At 37.7% G+C, this 17,066-nt stretch overlaps 2 protein-coding genes across 3 annotated transcripts in view; one reads left to right on the forward strand and one right to left on the reverse strand.

Annotated features, from left to right (window-relative positions):
- Positions 1 to 7,311, forward strand: part of LOC124389921 (palmitoyltransferase ZDHHC14-like) — a 57,406-nt gene extending 50,095 nt beyond the window's left edge. The window contains exon 10 of one of the 2 annotated variants that reach the window (XM_046855518.1): positions 6,161 to 7,311. In XM_046855518.1, the coding sequence (XP_046711474.1) occupies positions 6,161 to 6,556 (396 nt within the window). In that variant the 3' untranslated portion in view covers positions 6,557 to 7,311. The remainder of the gene's footprint in view (positions 1 to 6,160) is intronic. The other variant, XM_046855519.1, reaches the window with a different exon arrangement.
- A 3,151-nt stretch (positions 7,312 to 10,462) lies between these two features.
- Positions 10,463 to 16,460, reverse strand: lgals8b (galectin 8b). The gene is made up of 8 exons (XM_046854932.1): positions 16,135 to 16,460; positions 15,855 to 15,943; positions 14,821 to 15,031; positions 12,602 to 12,721; positions 12,469 to 12,495; positions 12,288 to 12,376; positions 12,044 to 12,209; positions 10,463 to 11,074 (listed from the first exon to the last, which is right to left on the reverse strand). The coding sequence occupies exons 1-8, from the start codon at positions 16,171 to 16,173 to the stop codon at positions 10,925 to 10,927; spliced, it is 891 nt and encodes a 296-aa protein (XP_046710888.1). The 5' UTR covers positions 16,174 to 16,460; the 3' UTR covers positions 10,463 to 10,924.
- Between the last annotated feature and the right edge of the window lie 606 nt (positions 16,461 to 17,066).

Raw genomic sequence — 17,066 nt, forward strand, 5'->3', positions numbered from 1 at the left:
AGAAGTTAATGCTGTTAATGCTCGATGGATTGGGACTGTCTGAGCAGCAAAAAGATGGACCATCACAATTTTAGGCAGGTGGTCATAATGTTATGCTTGAGACAATGGCTTAAATTGATTTATTATTCATTCCAAAATGATTATAGGGTTTTAAAAAAAGAATAGTAATTTTAGTGTACTCAAATAGCTGTGGTGTAGGATTAGTAGACACTTCATTGTCAGTGTTGAGAACTACTCAGCTTTACATCAGTCCACCCTGTTGATTATTTAACAATAGCATCATTTCTGCTGTGTTCCATGATTTAATATACTCCTACATCGTGAACTGTCCTTTTAATAATAATAGTAGTTCTTAAAACCTTTATTATGATGATGATTGTTGTTATTTAAATCAAATACTCAATTCTAATGGTAATTCATTTAAGGACAACCAAAAAGTTTACCCCCCTTTTTTTTCTTCCCCTTGTATTCCTTCCTTCCTCCCCCCATCCCTTCCCCTCTGCCTGTTCATCTCGAGGTTATGCTAATACTGTAGGGCTTTGTTTCAGTAAACTTTTATACCTTGCAGCGTAGTCTGCTGATCAGTCATTCTCTTGAGGTGTTCTATAAATACAGTTCATCAACAGACAGATAAAAGATCATCTTTTTTAGTGACATACATAAGATACTAAAGAGAGACTGAGTTTTGTGACCTGACTGGGTTTTAGCCCTTAAAGCCGTCTCAGCACTGGACTTGTGTAGCTCTTTGTTTCGCCTTCAGCCAGAAGGTCTGTCTTTCTTAGAAACGCCGAAGACCCTTTTGAAGTCCCGAATCCGACATGCCTTCCTTTGATCCCAGAAGCTGTATTTTGCAGCAACAGGAAGTCTTGTGTAAAAAAAACAAACAAACAAGAGACAATGCCACAAGAGGGTCTATAAATGGCTTTTCCCAGAAAGAAAGATTTGCAGCTGATGAATAGATTTTAATCAGGTGTCTGAAACGCCTTAAATGCACACACTAGTCCTGTTAGATTAGGATTGTGTTTAGAAAGTAGTCCTTTGTGGTAAACCGAGTGTGAGGTGTCTGTTGTCGTAACCACACCGGTTTTGGCTTGACTGTGAACACAGCATGACGTCTCTTGAATATGATTGGTTGGGCGTGACGTCTACATTTACAGCATTTAGTAGACCCCCTTATCCAGAGTGACATACAAAAGTGCTTTGAGTCTCTATCAATGAAAAAATCAACACTGGTTCACCAGGTTTCATACTCAAGATACCATCAGCCTAAAACTCTTTCGAGAGGAATTATAGCACCCTTTTTTCTTTTTAAAAATAAGTGCTACTTTAAGTGTTTCAGGAAGAGGTCGGTCTTTACCTGTCGATTGAAGATAGCTGCTGGTTATTTAGTTATGTAGGAGTTCCTACGCATTGTGGAGAAGCATGAAAGAGTATGGTATTTGATTCGAGTGATATCCAGGTCTGGATCAGTATAGAAAAAAGACATTTACATTGTGTTAGAGAAGTGAAGAAAAGAGTGCAGGCAGGGTGGAGTGGGTGGAGAGGAGTGATAACAGGAGTGATTTGTGATAGAGTATCTGCAAGAGTAAAAGGGAAAGTTTAAAGGACTGTGGTGAGACCTGAGATGTTGTATGGATTAGAGACAGTGGCATTGAGTAAAAGACAGGAGGTGGAGCTGGAGGTAGCAGAGCTGAAGATGTTGAGGTTTTCGTCGGGAGTGACGACGATGGACAGGATTAGAAATGAGTTTATTAGAGGGACAGCACATGTAGGACGACAAAGTTAGAGGCGCGATTGACATGGTTTGGACATGTGCAGAGGAGGGACATTGGGGTATAATTGGTAGGAGAATGCTGAGGATGGAGCCTCCAGGGAGGAGGAAAAGAGGAAGTCCAAGGAGGAGGTTTATGGATGTGGTGAGGGAAGACATGCAGGTAGATGGGTTGAAAGAAGATGTAGAGGACAAAGTAGTATGGAGAAGCATGATCTGCTGTGGTGGTGAGCAGCCGATAGAATGAATATGTTCATCCATTTTTAAGGCACACTGTACCCACATTTGCATGTAAAGGACACATTAAAGGTTTACCAAGGAAATAGAGGTAGTAGGATTGGCAGCACCACCTTACAGTAGAACACCGGGTTTTGTTACTACATGAAATCTAGCACATTTAAAATCCACTGTGAAAAGCCTTTTTCTTCTTCTTCACCGTGGTTTATCAAAATGCCACAATTACCCCACACATGCCTGCTACTTTCTAAACCTGTTTCCATGTTAAACGGTTCTGTAAAACAGATACATCTTCAAAAAATCAATTCGATATCGCTCCAATAGCATAGAATGTAATGATTAAAAAAATGCTCCTGCTCCTTTGAGACAAAAATGAGTCAGACCCCTTAAAACCTAATAATAAGACTTGATAATTAAGTCGCGTCTTGATAATTAAGGGCCGTTAGCAAAACAATGTGGAGAGAAATATGAGATTACGAGTTATGCCTGGAGACACGATTTCCTCATTTAGACTCTCGTTAAGGAAGACGCATGAAATCTCTTGATGTCCGAGTTACTTTAAAGCGGTCTGATCGGAGAACACGCTCTCCAGAGACTTGAATAGGAACCTCTGGTGATTCAATTCTTCAGTCAGCCAATCATGTGGCAGCAACACGAAGCATTAAGTGATGCAGATACAGGTCAAGAGCTATAGTTTATGTTCACCTGAAGGATCAGAAGGGGGAAATAATGTGACATGACTTTGTGAGTGACATTGTATAGTGTTTTAGAAACTGAGGATAGTTTAGAAATGTAAGATTACACAGAATGATGTGAGGAAAACACAAGTGGAGGTTTGAACAAAGGAAATGCTTTGTTCATGAGGTCAGAGAAAAATCGCCATACTAGATTGAGCTGCTAATACAAGCCTACAGTAAAACATAATGAAAAATACTCTTTACAGATGTGGTGAGCAGAAAAGTACCTCAGAATGTCTACTACTAAACCTTGTACTAGATGAGCCACAATAGCAAAAAGCTCATCAGGTTTCACACCTTTAAAAAAAAAAAAAAACATGCATTTGAGGCTAAAGTGGGCACAGGTTTCTCATCAGCCATCCAGTTTTACTGTCAGTGTCACCACCACCATCATCACCATCATCATCATCATCATCCTGTATGAGGAGTGACAGGGTGATACAGGGACAATGGTGGCTGGTGAGGGGAAGAGATGGTGAAAAGAGAACACAGACATTTCAGACATTTGCCACAGGCTGATCCGTGTTTCTAAAAAAGAAACTGTGATGAAATATCATATATATATATATATATATATATATATATATATATATATATATATATATATATATATATATATATATATATATGTCAGTTTCATCACAGGGTTTTATTTATTTATTTTTTAACATGCAAATTCATTTTAATGGTACAAAATTATTTAGCGCACGATTTAATGCAGCGCACATTTCTGTTCGACCATTTTTAAGAAAAGATATCAATAAATAAATATAAAAGAGGCAAAAATAAAACCTTCAATGCAACACATTTATTCATGACGTCCTTTCTTTACTCAGATATAAAGAAAATAATAAACTTAAAAAAAAATAATAAATGTCATTACGAAACATTTGTTTTACTGATACACCAAGTCTGAAATCAAGCACCAAAATCCGCCATGACGCACACATCCGGCAATTAAAATCGTCCGTGTAGAAACATAGCAAATGTTCTGTTTGGTGTCCTGATGATTTGCATAATTTAAAACAACAATTACTTTAAAACATTTGCAAGTATATTTTGTCTTCATTCTCTATGTTGATTATGGCTTCACATGATTGTATTTATTTATTTTTGAGTTCTCTGTAGAGTTTGTTTTATAATGAAAGCGGGCTGATATAAAACTGATAAGTCATTGACCTGTTCTTTTTCAAAATTGCCTCATATCATCCAAAACCTTTTTCTGAATGCGTGTAATCACCTTCAGTTCACCCGAAAAAAAAACGTCTAGTCTATTTAATTTTTTAGTCACAGATGTGATGCATTTTGTGGAACAAGCTATACTGCAAGATGTGCATTTGAATACGATTCGGTGAAATGACTTCTGTTGCACCTATTTTTTCTGGACCAAATCATACTTTCAAAGTCATACACAGTTTTTGCCTTCTCACCCTCAGCCTCCTTGAATATTTTTAACCCTCATTTCCAACCCAAATCAGTCAAATTTTTGGGTGTACTGCTGTAAAAGGAGTGTAGTGATCAGTACATGGCGGATCCGTTCCCACAGACTGTATTAATTTGCAATGTGCTTTAAACTCACTTATAGAACTGGAACTAATATACACACTATGTGGACACTTTTCCAGACATATGTGGTTCCTCCCCAAACTGTTTGCAGTTGAAGGCACACACGTGTATTGGATGTCTTTGGATGCAACAGCGGTCAATTTTTCCTTCACTTGAACAGGGAGAACCAAACCTGTTCCAGCTTGACAATGCCCCTGTGTATGAAGCCAGCACCATGAAGACATGCTTTACATGAGGTTCGAGTGATAGATCTCCTGCTATAGAGCTCTCACAGGAAACCTACTGAACAACCATTGAATAAAATTCAACACTGATTCAACCTCAGGCCTCCTCACCAACATTAGTACAGAAATTTGTTGCTGAACAAGCACAAATCTCCTCAAACACACTCCAAAATCTAGTGGAACATCCTCCCAGAAGAGTGGAGGGTATAATATAATATGTGACTAAATGTGCAACGAGATGTTCAAACAGCAGCAGGGAAACGTACTCGCACGACGCAAAGATTTCACAAGCACCCTCGATTTCCATTACTCAGCATAATTAAGAGGCAATCTGTGCAGTTAATGAGACTGAAAAATGTCAGCTTGGATCGGTCACAGTGCCGGCGACAGCTCCTCTGCTTTCTACAACGTCAGAAACGAGAACTGCGTGTCCTCTCGACCCGTCACCGCCAAGCTAAAACCATTGTCAGGAAATTGGTTGCGCTACCATAATAACCATAATTTGATGGAGCTGTTACACAATGGATCCTAAATATGAATATATATATATATATATATATATATATATATATATATATATATATATATATATATATATTAGTCCCCCACTGAGCACCTGCACCACGCTGTCTAACAGCCGACGTCATCCTTAAGTTCACTTGAAGCAGCACGCTGTTTATTTCTACTCGGGTTGATTCAGAAAAATCTATTTGAAGTGTAGTTGATGAGCCAGAAAAAGTATTGTGTAGTAAATTATCATCATCATGGAAAGCAATGTATTGTAGGTATTGTTTAGTTGCATTGTGTGCATTGCATTTCCTATTTTTCCGCCGTATCAATGCGCTCAACATGCAGAATTTTCTTATATCAACTGAATCAAAGCCGATTTTAAACACCAGTCTTATTCCTGTTACATTTGTTTACAGTGGACAAGTAATATCATGCCCCCTAACTTCTGAAGAGTGAGAGCAGGTTATTATGGTTTGTAGGTATTATGAGATACGTATTTGTTTTTCCCCTGTCGTAAAGCTGCAGTCATGACTGTTAAAGCGATTTGCGATCGTTTAAAGTGATCTGCAGTCCCCCATGCTACCATCCGTCTTCCCAATCTTAATAACGATACCTAAAATGTTTGCCACGAGTCTTAAAAAGCCATTCCACGAATCTACAGTGAACATTTGTTCTGCTGTAATAGTTAAAAATAAAAAACAACTAAAAGAGAAAAAAAGTCTTCCTCTAGGGAGCACAGTTTTTTATTTAGTAGTCAGTTGTTCCTCGTGATCCAACCTGTGCTTAATGTTGTTAAGCTTAATGAAAATGATCGATGGTAGTTTCAGAAAGGCTCTGCGCAGTATTTCTTACACACACAGGTTTTTTCTGGTTGGGGGTGTGGGAGGGCAGATCTCTTGTGAGATCTCTTGGGAATTGTTTTTTTTTTTTTTTTTTTTGGAGTGTGGGAACAGTTCTGTATTAAAATAATGTCACTAACATCTTTTCTTTCTGCTTATTCACTTCAGTGCTGATCGATAACAATTTCCCATTTTCTCCCCGTTCATCCCATCAAACTACATCTTTCACTTCCCGCCCTCTTTTATGTTTCTGTACCTTCTCTTTCTTTTATTCAGTGTGACCAAGACCAGTGCATTCAGAGCACCAAATTCGTTTTGCAGGCCGCCGCTACGCCGCTGCTGCAGAGAGAGACCCCGGTCATGGCTGAAGAGTCATCGATGGCTGGAAGGCCAGCTCCAGGTGCCCCGTGCCCATTACTTCCTCTTGGCCAGCCCACGCCGCCCACCTCCACCCTGAGTCTGAGCTGTGAAGCAGAGAGTCTGAGCTCTCCTGCCCCTGAGGCCCAGCACCACTTCCTGACACCTGAGGACGCCCCGTCACCCCCAGGCATGCTTCCCTCTACAAGCCCGTTGGAGCACAGCGGCCAGACGGTGCCCTTCTACACCCCTGCCAGCCAGGACTCTCTACACGAGGACTCGGTCAGAGGCCTGGTCAAACTCAGCTCTGTTTAAATACACCGTGTGTCTCCCACACTGCCCTTTAATCTGTGCCAAGAGCCTGCAAGCTCCTCATAGTAAACTCTACAATCTCAGTGATCTGAGCAGCCCAAAGTCTACAGTCTGCCACACTCACTAATCACAGTGAGCTGCCAAATCCGTCTTTGCTCCTGTGACTGTCCATGGATACAGGAGCTGCTGCCCTGAAGGCAGGGTGTCTTCTAAAACAAAGGGCTGCATCAAACTCAGTGCATCAAACCGCTTGAGGACGTTCCACTCGAATAGCTACTTCACGGGTCACTTGCTGGCATTCATGTATTTGTGGAGTTTTTGGAAACTTTTCAAATCTTTTGCCTGTCGATTGGAAAAGGACAGTTTTTGCCTTCCAGTCTTTTGAGATTATTGCACAGTTGATAACGTGAGCTGTTGTCATGATGTTGCAGATGCGTATACTTTTTTTTTTTTTTTTTCCCGTCTTTTAAACCTGTTTTGGGAACAATATGGTATTGTCTTGTGACACAAAAGAAATGTTTTCCTTTATCAACAAACTGGTATGTATTGGTATGATATGAGTACATTCCCTGATGTTTTAATGGGATTGTGTAAAAGCTGTTCCTGCATCTTTAAACTCTTAATGTCATATGCTGCAAAGTTCCCTGGTCAGTGTTACCATGTGACAGTTGCCTGTAGTGGATGTTTTAGCAACTCGACCTATGATACTGTGTTATTGAGAAGAAAAAAACTGCCCAATAAAATCCGATTCGTTAAAAGCTTCAGTTAATTTCAGTCTCTTGCGTTAGGATGCAATTGTTTTAAAGTTGGAAAAAAAAATGACATCATTGATATGGTCTCTGTAATCTGTTAAATATAAGGAACTTAATAGTGTAATATTTCAAATGATATAAATGTGCTAATTTTATATGATCAGTTTTAAATCTAATAAACAACCTGATCTACATTGTCACTATCTACTCAAAAATGTCTACATTTCAAGAAATTCAAAGAATTGCTATGAAAGAAAGAAGGAAAAAATGATAAGGGTTTAGGCTGTCAAAATTAACACGTAAACGCAAATTTTTTTAAGGGAAGCATTAATTTAATATATAATTTAATACAAATATATAAATACAAAATTATAAATAAAATATAAATACAAAATTAAAACCATTTTATATACTTCTTTACTCAGATATATAAATATATATATATAATAATTAATAATTTTGTAAACACCAAAATCCACCATGATGCACACATCCGGCAATTAAAACAGTCCGTGTGGAAACATTGCAAATGTTTTGTTTAGTGTCCTGATGATTTAAAAACCATAATTACATTTAAAAAATTTTAAACTTTAATATTTTTCTTCCTGCTCTTTGTTGATTATGGTTTAACTTATAATAAACACATTTACATAAAGTATATATAAATATATAGACGCTTCCCACCTTGTAAGAGTTATAAATACTATCAAATAAACAATAAAATATATTAAAATAAAAATAATTTTATAAATTGAAATACTGTATACAATATTTTGTATTAAGAAATTAATAAAAAATAAAATGCATTAATTATTTTCTCATAAACTCGTTACGGTCGACGACGAGATCTCGACAGCTCTCCTACGTTTTGAAATTTTTAAGACTCCAAACAAATTTGTTTGTATCCGCGAAAGTTCATAAAGTGAATGTTTGTAAAGTGGGGAGTCTGTATATATAATTTTATTTCATTTTTATTTTTTAAGTTCTCTATAGAGTGTGTTCTATAATAAAAGCATGCACTAGAAGGATGTTTTCAGTCTAATCCAGTCAAAATAACGATAGATAGATAGATAGATAGATAGATCGATAGATAGATAGATAGATAGATAGATAGATAGATAGATAGATAGATAGATAGATAGAAACACCATCACTAGCATTAGCAATAAGAACCTTTTTTTATATCCATGGGGACAAATATTAAAGTCATAAAGCATCCTACGCCGACAGAAGCCTGAATGAACTGTCGAGAACCAGAACGCTGGAACTCTGTGTGCTGTTCATCAGTACATTACATTATTTTATATATTTTAATGTTTATGGTTTTAAAACTTTTTTTTTGTCCAGGTGATTTTTCTATTTTGTAGGTTTTTAAGAATTTTTCTAACCGACAGTTTTATATTTCCCCAATTATGATTACTAAAAAAAAAATCTAAACAGCATTAAGTGGAGGTATATCTGTGGTGTTTATTACATGCTTTATTAAATACATGATTATAAAGCACATTAATTGTAAGAACACTGTTACTCCGTAACAATACATTAGCACGCTGCTTCTACAGTTCTCCATTATAACTAAACATAGCGGGTGAAAAAACTGCATAATTATCCCTCGTTTTTAGTGCAGTCCACTGCTTCTCCACCTGCCCTGTACATTACACACATGAAGACTGCTACATGCACATTATTCCCATAAGTAAATACGTTTTACTAAAGTATTAGGCACATTAGGCAAATATGTACCCTTGAGTTTATTTACTTATTTATTAGAGTCATTTCAGCTTTGATTCCTAACTTTTACAACCAGGGGTCTGGTCTCTGGACATTAATTTTTTGGTTCTTCCAAGCCTGTCCTGGAGTTGTCGTCATAGCAACAGGTCCTTAAGCTCAAACCCGCTCTGGAGCAGGTTTATTTCATGTAAACAGGATTAAAATAGATCAATGCTTTATAAGTGGAGATGATACAGCAACTCTGTTGTAGCCATTCACTCTCCATTGTTACAAGAGCAGGAGAAGGGGATGAGCTATTCAGAATTTTCAGAATCCATCACAATATGGGATATAATGGGAAAATATTGTTTTCCTGTGAGAATCATGTACCTCCAAGTTGTTGGACCCTCATATTAAAAAATAATAATACATTTTATATATTTATTTCAGTAAAGGTGTTTTGGGAAAAATGTAAATAAAAAAAATTGGAAAAAAAAAAAAATATATATATATATATATATATATATATATATATATATATATATATTTGAGTAAAGAAAGAAGTCGTGAATAATTGTGTGTTGGTTTTAATTTCACCTCTTTTATATTCATTTCTTTATATATATATATATATATATATACAGTACAGACCAAAAGTTTGGACGCACCTTCTCATTCAAAGAGTTTTCTTTATTTTCATGACTATGAAAATTGTAGAGTCACACTGAAGGCATCAAAACTAAAAGAAAACCAAAAGAAAACCAAAAGAAAACTCTTTGAATGAGAAGGTGTGTCCAAACTTTTGGTCTGTACTGTATATATATATATATAATTTTTTTTTTTCCTTTTTTTTTTTTCCCAGATTGATTTTTTTTTTAATGTACATTGTGGTACACATTTAATTTGTCAGCCACTTTTTAAGACTTGCCCACTGCTGCAGCTTTTGAGGCGTTCCCTGCCATTTGAATAAGGTTTTTAAACTCTTCTTAACCTTCATAACGAAGCAAAATAAAAAGCTATAATTTAAAAAAGCGGTCTATACTCATTGGCCAATGTAGCGATGACCAGCCTATTGCAGTGCTACTCATGGTTTCTAGTATTGAGATAATCTTGGATGTGTCATTCGATCTCTGATGTAGTTACCGTACAAAAAATGGACCCCAGACACAGTCATAAGATTTGATATAATCCAAGAAGCACTTTGTCTACATTTTGCTGTTAGATTCAAGCAGACCTTTTGGCACGATCTATTTATTTAGCTGTGGTTGAGGTTATTGAGCTTTAGACCAGGCAATTAGGCTTAGACCTATAGCAACTATAATCAGTGTAACATCAGGGCTGATCTTTTTAAAAGCAGCAGTGTTATGCATAAAATAAATTGAAACGACCACGAGGGGAGAAAATCTTTAGCCTTTGCATGTTTAAAATCAGTTGATCACATGATCGCTTAGGTTGTGCATTTTAATAGTGGTTCATCTGCAACACATTGCTTCAGCTTTAAACACAAGACATTAGCGGTTTTTAAGACACCGTGTCCAGCATCTTCACTCGTCCAGTTAATAGCTTTCATAATAGATTTAATAATAGTCAATCCTTTCTGAATGATTTTCTCATCTTAGAAAATGTACCCCGCTTTTTAAATACATTTTGATGTCATTGTGACACAAGGTGAGTAACAGCTGCTGATTATTTTATATAATACCCTATTGGTTAATTACTATCCCTTTCCATGGATCCAGGTCTCGGATGGTGTTTTGGAAACGCAGCTGTTTCCTCACGTGTGGTTGTGCTGCACTGGGTATTCTCCTTCAGTGACACAACTGTGAATTCAATAATTGCCTGTTTAAAAAAAAGAAAGAAAGAAAGACGTAAGTGCTGTATTGAGCCTGTGCTGTTACTGATCTGAGAGTCACCAGAGCTTAACGTCCTGCAAGTCCACGTCCCCGAGGACCTCCAGCTGAGTGATGGAGCTCAGGTCCTGCACTCGGTGTCTGTACTCCAGCAGATGCTCTCCGTTCACGGCTATTTTAAACTGGTGAGTCTGGCACAGGATGATAATCTGAGGACACAGACAAGTGTTAGTGTGTCTAAGAGCCATTGAGAAGCAGAAATCTGTCAATTAGGTTATTGTTATTCTGGCCACATGTAGTAAATGATTCAGTCCTGTTTAAATATGCGCTTGGTGGAATCCCAAAAACTGCACTGCAATCTGGCATCAAATTCTGCCTGAGCAGTAAAACTGAAATAATTTGCATTTAGATTTTTAATGAGAAAAGAAAAACATCCTGTGACTTCATGAGGAAGAACAAAGACAGCAGACTCGAGCTCTGTGATGGCAGACAATGAGACTAAAGATCATTTGCAGAGGTTCTAAGGACCAAACTTTAATCCAAATGGGGACCAAGTGCTGTGAATGCTGTAACACCACAATCAGGTTACATTCTGAGCTTTTAGGACTTTTACAGTCATAACAACGAGTCCTAAGTTTAAAATCCAGGCGTCACCAATTTCCCCGGATTCAGTTCAAGTTTAAAGCAACTACTCATGCAACATGTCCTGAATAGATGTTCTGCCATCCTGGTTTTTTATTTATTTTTTGCTACTCTTAAAAAAAGTCACTGTATTTGGTGCATGGTCTTCAAAACAAACCTCAGAAAATTTCTCAAAGTTTGAATACTTAAAAGTGGTTTGTGCAGCGACACAAAACTTGGGCAGCATCTTCATCTTCTTAAATTTCATAAAAGTGCAAGCTTCAGGGTCACAAGTTACAATAACATGCAATAGAGAAACATATTTCGATAGAGGAAAGTCTTTTTTTTTTGCCATAAAAATGCTCTCCCAGTGTTTTCCCAGATTTTATAGGACCAAGTTGTATGTGGAAATGATATTAAAGTTGTGTGTGTCAACCTTTTCAAATCTAACAATCTACACGCTATGTGGAAAGCCTCTGTATTGTATTGTAGATTGTCTTTTATGTGAAAATCTGAGTTGACCACCTCCTCTCCTGTGCTGTAAGACACAGTCATACCTCAAAGTATTTCCCTGCTGTGAACGGGAAGTACGACAGCTCCACCTCCTCCGGTCCCCAGGACTCGCTTAAGAAAGAGTTGCGCATCATGGCGCCCGATTTGATCCGTGCGTTCAGGTGTAGGGCGATGTTTTTTGACTCGCCGCACCTCAGGTTTACCGAGAAACTAGAAACACACGTGAGAAACATGCTGCAATAGTTGTGAGGGTTAAAAATAATGAGGAGCAGTGCTGTGAGGAGCTACCTGTGAGGAAATAAGCTGATGTGGCCCTTAATTGTAATGTGCTGTCCAGGACTGAGCCCTTTAAGTATACTGCCCCTGTAGGGTATACTCTAGAGGGGGGGGGAAGAAAATGCAGAAGTGGTGTAACTGGTACAAATGGTATTCTGTTATCAAAATCATTTAGTGGAACTCACAAACTCACCAAATCACCTGATTCTGAAAATATTGCCTGTAGAAATAAGCCTGAGATTATTATTTGTTTTTTTGTAAAGGAGGACAACTAAGTAGTCGATATATAATGATATAAATAGCTGAGGTGAGACAGAGATTCTTACTGAATTTGGAACGTAGCCAATGGCTTGTATTTCAACCTTTCCAGACACAGAGAATGTGTCGACCCTGTGCAGAGGGATTCTGTGCGGATACTCCAGGACATGAGCTCCGTTTACTGCCACCTGCAGGAGAGAAGCAGTAATGTCTGTGTACAGATACAGCACTGTTGAATGTTTTTAAGTACTGCTAAAATGCCTTTGTATCCTGATTATCTTGTGCTCGAATAATTAGAGGTCTAGGAAATAGTGATCCCAGAAAACCTGTAAAAAAAAAAAAGATATATATTTGTTTATCTATAATGTATTTTCATGTGTCTTTTTTGAAAAGACAAGCTAATTTTTCTAGACATAAAGACACTTGTGTACAGTACAGTTGTACATTAGCATGAATACAGACCTCACGTGTAAATTAAGCATTCTTTTCTATCACAAAAACTTGGAGAAAGGGTTGCCAGGTCTTAACAAAAAAACAAAAACAAACCCTAACTACCACTCCCAAAACTGCACGTCCAGAGATCACGAGTGCGTATCCGAAAGATGTCAGTCATCATTGGCCTGGAGTCAAAGAGAGCAAAACTGGCTGTGCTCTCTTGGCATGCTCAGTCTTCCCAATCAATCATAGTGACACCGGCCAATATGGCATGCAGAAGTGAAAAGATTCCTCAAAATCGTGGTACTCCACCCTTGGCGCAGCACAGTGAACGCAAAAACTTGAAAATTGCTTTAAAATGTTCTGAAATGTACAGTTCTTTCATTTCTTTAATTTAGTAATAGAACCTGGCAACATCTGTGGCTTTTTTTTATATTAATCAAATCCCGCCATGACAGGTTTGCCTTGAAATGAAATCTGGGCTGATTCTTTAGTTCCCATTGCATTGGATATGAAACACCGCAGTCAATCTGTACGTTGATGGCTGGTGAATGAGGCAATTGTTAAAAAAAAATAAAAGCAAAACACATTAAATCGCTTAGCCAGATACGCAATTATATATTTTTTATCTTAACATTTTATTTAGTAGTGTTGTGCTGAAATAAAAAAATACGAATAAGCACAGAAATTTGAACTAACCCGGATATTTAAGTGATAATTTTTTTTAAATAGAAGACAGCTGTCGGGTGAAAGATCTGATTTTAATTTAAGTTTAATTTGAAACATGCATCAGAAGCTGAATAATGTCGCATTCGTTTTGAGAACAACGATGCCCCCTGGTGGGAGCCACTGGAAATTGAGCTCTAATTCCAACAATGGTAGTGCTAGGATTCGAACTCACAACCTTTTAGTTAGAAGTTTAATGTCGTAATCGCTGAACTTTTATACACACACTGGCCAGGTGGTATTAACCAATCAGGAGAATTGTCTAGATTGTTAAATGCCCATCAATGATTTGTGCCCACAGCCCATCCATACACGAATAAATTAATAATAAACATTTATATTAATGAATTTGGCAGACATTCTTATCTAGAAGGACCTACACTGCCTGTCCAAAAAAACAAAAAAAAAAGTCACACTCTAATATTTCATTGTACCACCTTTAGCTTTAGCTTACCACCATGGCATCGTTTCCATAAGCTTCTGCAATGTCACATTTATTCCCGTCCAGAGTTTTTCACCAAGATCTTGTATCGATAATGGGAGAGTCGGACCGCTGCGCAAAGTCTTCTCCAGCACATCCCAAAGATTCTTAATGGGGTTAAGGTCTGGACTCTGTGGTGGCCAATCCATGTGTAAAAAAGACATCTCATGCTCCCTAAACCACCCTTTCACAATTTCAGCCCATTAATTCCCATGCCCATGCCAAGAAGAAATAAACCCATTGATGGAATAACCTGATCATTCAGTATATTCAGGTAGTCCTAGCAACCCCAGATTATATCCCTGCCCCCACAGGCTTGTACAGTAGGCACCAGGCATGATGGGTGCATAGTTCATCCACCTCTCTTCTTACCCTGAAGTGCCCATCACTCTGGAACAGGGTAAATCTGGACTCATCAGACCACATGACCTTCTTCCATTGCTCAAATCTGGACACATCTGGATAATCCTCCATGCAGTATCTAATGGGAGGCTCTTACCTATTTGGTGACTTTTTTTTGGACAGGCAGTGTACAATTATTATTTTATTAATGAGAGGAAGAACTCCCTTTGTAGCAGGAAGCTTTTGGAGCTTTTTTTTTTTTTTTTTACCCCAATCTCCCAAACCGAATACCGAGTCACGCACCTTAAACACATCTTCCTGTACTAGGATGATTGTCTCAAAGGATGCTCCTTGCTTAAAGGGCATTTGATCAAGAGTCTCCTCTCTGCCCCAGCTGCCTTGCTGTAAGGTGTTGCAAACGATGCACGGAGAGTTCCTGAAGCGAGGGTTGAAATGGAAAGCGATGTCGGCTCGTGGCTTTGTGCTGCTGCCGCAGGTCAGATCAAACTGGAACCTGGAAGTGGAGGTATATGGCTGCAGCTGTTTGTATCACTTTATCTGCACAAGAACTGCACCTAAAACTTAATACTGGTTTATTATATAAATCCTGGCTTATTATATACCGGCGTTTTATATTTCAAATTTCATTCAGTAGCTTACTGCTGAAATGATTATAATAAGAGGAAGAAGAAGAAGTAATAATACGCATTATTGCGCTGAAGTAAAGGTTAAATCTTGGATTTCTGCAGGATGTCAAACAGACTTGTGGGTGATGAAGTCATGTAGTTAAATAAAGTGAATGTACATCATCAGGTCAGTAAAAAGAAGTTTAAAATAGAAGTCAACTCCTGAGTCTTGGATGCCATTAAAGATATTAGAGAGTTTATCTTCTCTTTGGATCTACCTGATTCATGCCGACGCCGTACGTCTGGATAGAGTTTACTGTGGACCTGAGGATGGCTCCACATGAACAGCGTAAAGATCTATAAGGTTACTGAGCAACTCAAGATTTGCATCTAAGCGCCAATCACTGAACAGTACACCTCCAACAATAATAAAACTATAATGACCATCCATTTGGTGTCACCCAGATAGGGACGGGTTCTCCTTTGAGACCTCTCAAGTTTTCCTCCTCATACCATCTCAGAGAGATTTTTCCTTTCCACAGTCACCACTGGCTCATTTATTAGGGATAAATTAATAGGCACTAAACATATCAATTTTAACTTAACAACCTCTTTATCTCTGTAAAGTGTGCATTGTTAATATACAAATAAAAGTAAATATTTAATTGACTGTTGCAGTAATAAAGAATATCATGCAACCTGGAGGGTTACCTGTCAGCATCATTGAGAACACAGCCCTGAACAACAACCATCTCTCCGGCTTGAAGTCCACCTGGGATGGGTCCTGTGAAGGGAATTACCTGAAATAGATTCACCAGATTACATTATGAATATTATATTTTCCTCCATTTACACCCAAAAGGAAAACAGGATAGTACTATATATATTATATACATCTGAAGATAATCAGGACAAACGCTGTGATTGTTTTGTATCTGTAGCTACAAATAAAATATTGTTTTAAAAACGAGCCCGAAATAATGATACCTACCGGGTTGAAAATGGCCTGTTTCGCATTAGCAACGGACATTTGGAAGCCCTGCAGCACACCAGTTTATGGATAAGGATGATGTGAGGAGTTTCTTCTCAATCCGCCATCTTCCCCCGACACAGCGCCTACTCGGTTCCGATTCGCTTCAAGAGAGTCGATTTAAATTGCTTTTAGATACGCACTGTAAATTTAAACGTCTTAGTTATAAAAATTGTTATAATTCGCCTGTAGTTATGGCAAAATATATACAATATAAAGGTGTGGATTGCTTTGATTTCACTAGCCATATTGGGGCTGTAATGGAAATCAAAGATCAGCCTGGCGTATCGTGAATCGTTTGAAGTGAATCATTTGTTGGTTATGAATCGACTCAGTATATTGAGGGAGTACCACCTGACTCTGAAAATAATGTACACACAGGACATACATTTCAGACTGACTGAAACCTACATTAGATACATTACTATCTACAACCTAAAGGAGGTTTATGGATGTGGTGAGGGAAGGTATGCAGGTAGTTGGTGTGAAAGAGGCAGATGTAGAGGACAGGGGGGTATGGAGACGGATGATCCGCTGTGGCGACCCCTAATGGGTGCAATCGAAAGAACAAGACAACTATCTAAAACCTAAATCACATGCATTACTGACTGAAACATACATTACTGACTGACTAAAACGTATATATCACTGACACAAATTTTAATGGCATAGACAAATGACTGGCTAAAACCTAAAAGACACACATTACTGTCTAAAATCTAAATAACATATTTTACTGACAAACTAATACCTAAATAATATACATTACAGACTGACAAATAACCTAAACAACATACATTACTGATTAAAACCTAAATAAGGTACATTACTGTATAAAATCTAAACATATTACTTACAGTCAAACCTGAATGACAGAAAAAACATAAATGACA

This window comes from Silurus meridionalis, chromosome 8, assembly GCF_014805685.1.
Source record: "Silurus meridionalis isolate SWU-2019-XX chromosome 8, ASM1480568v1, whole genome shotgun sequence".
NCBI classification, from domain to species: Eukaryota; Metazoa; Chordata; class Actinopteri; order Siluriformes; family Siluridae; genus Silurus; species Silurus meridionalis.

Bases quoted from the DNA above. Each gene is read 5' to 3' on its own strand.
- lgals8b (XM_046854932.1), bottom strand. From the start codon at position 16,173: ATGTCCGTTGCTAATGCGAAACAGGCCATTTTCAACCCG. The intron at 12,496-12,601 runs GTAAGAATCTCT...TTATTTCTACAG, and splicing joins TTGGCTACGTTCCAAATTCA to GCAATATTTTCAGAATCAGG. The intron at 11,075-12,043 runs GTATGACTGTGT...CTGTGTCCTCAG, and splicing joins CAGCAGGGAAATACTTTGAG to ATTATCATCCTGTGCCAGAC.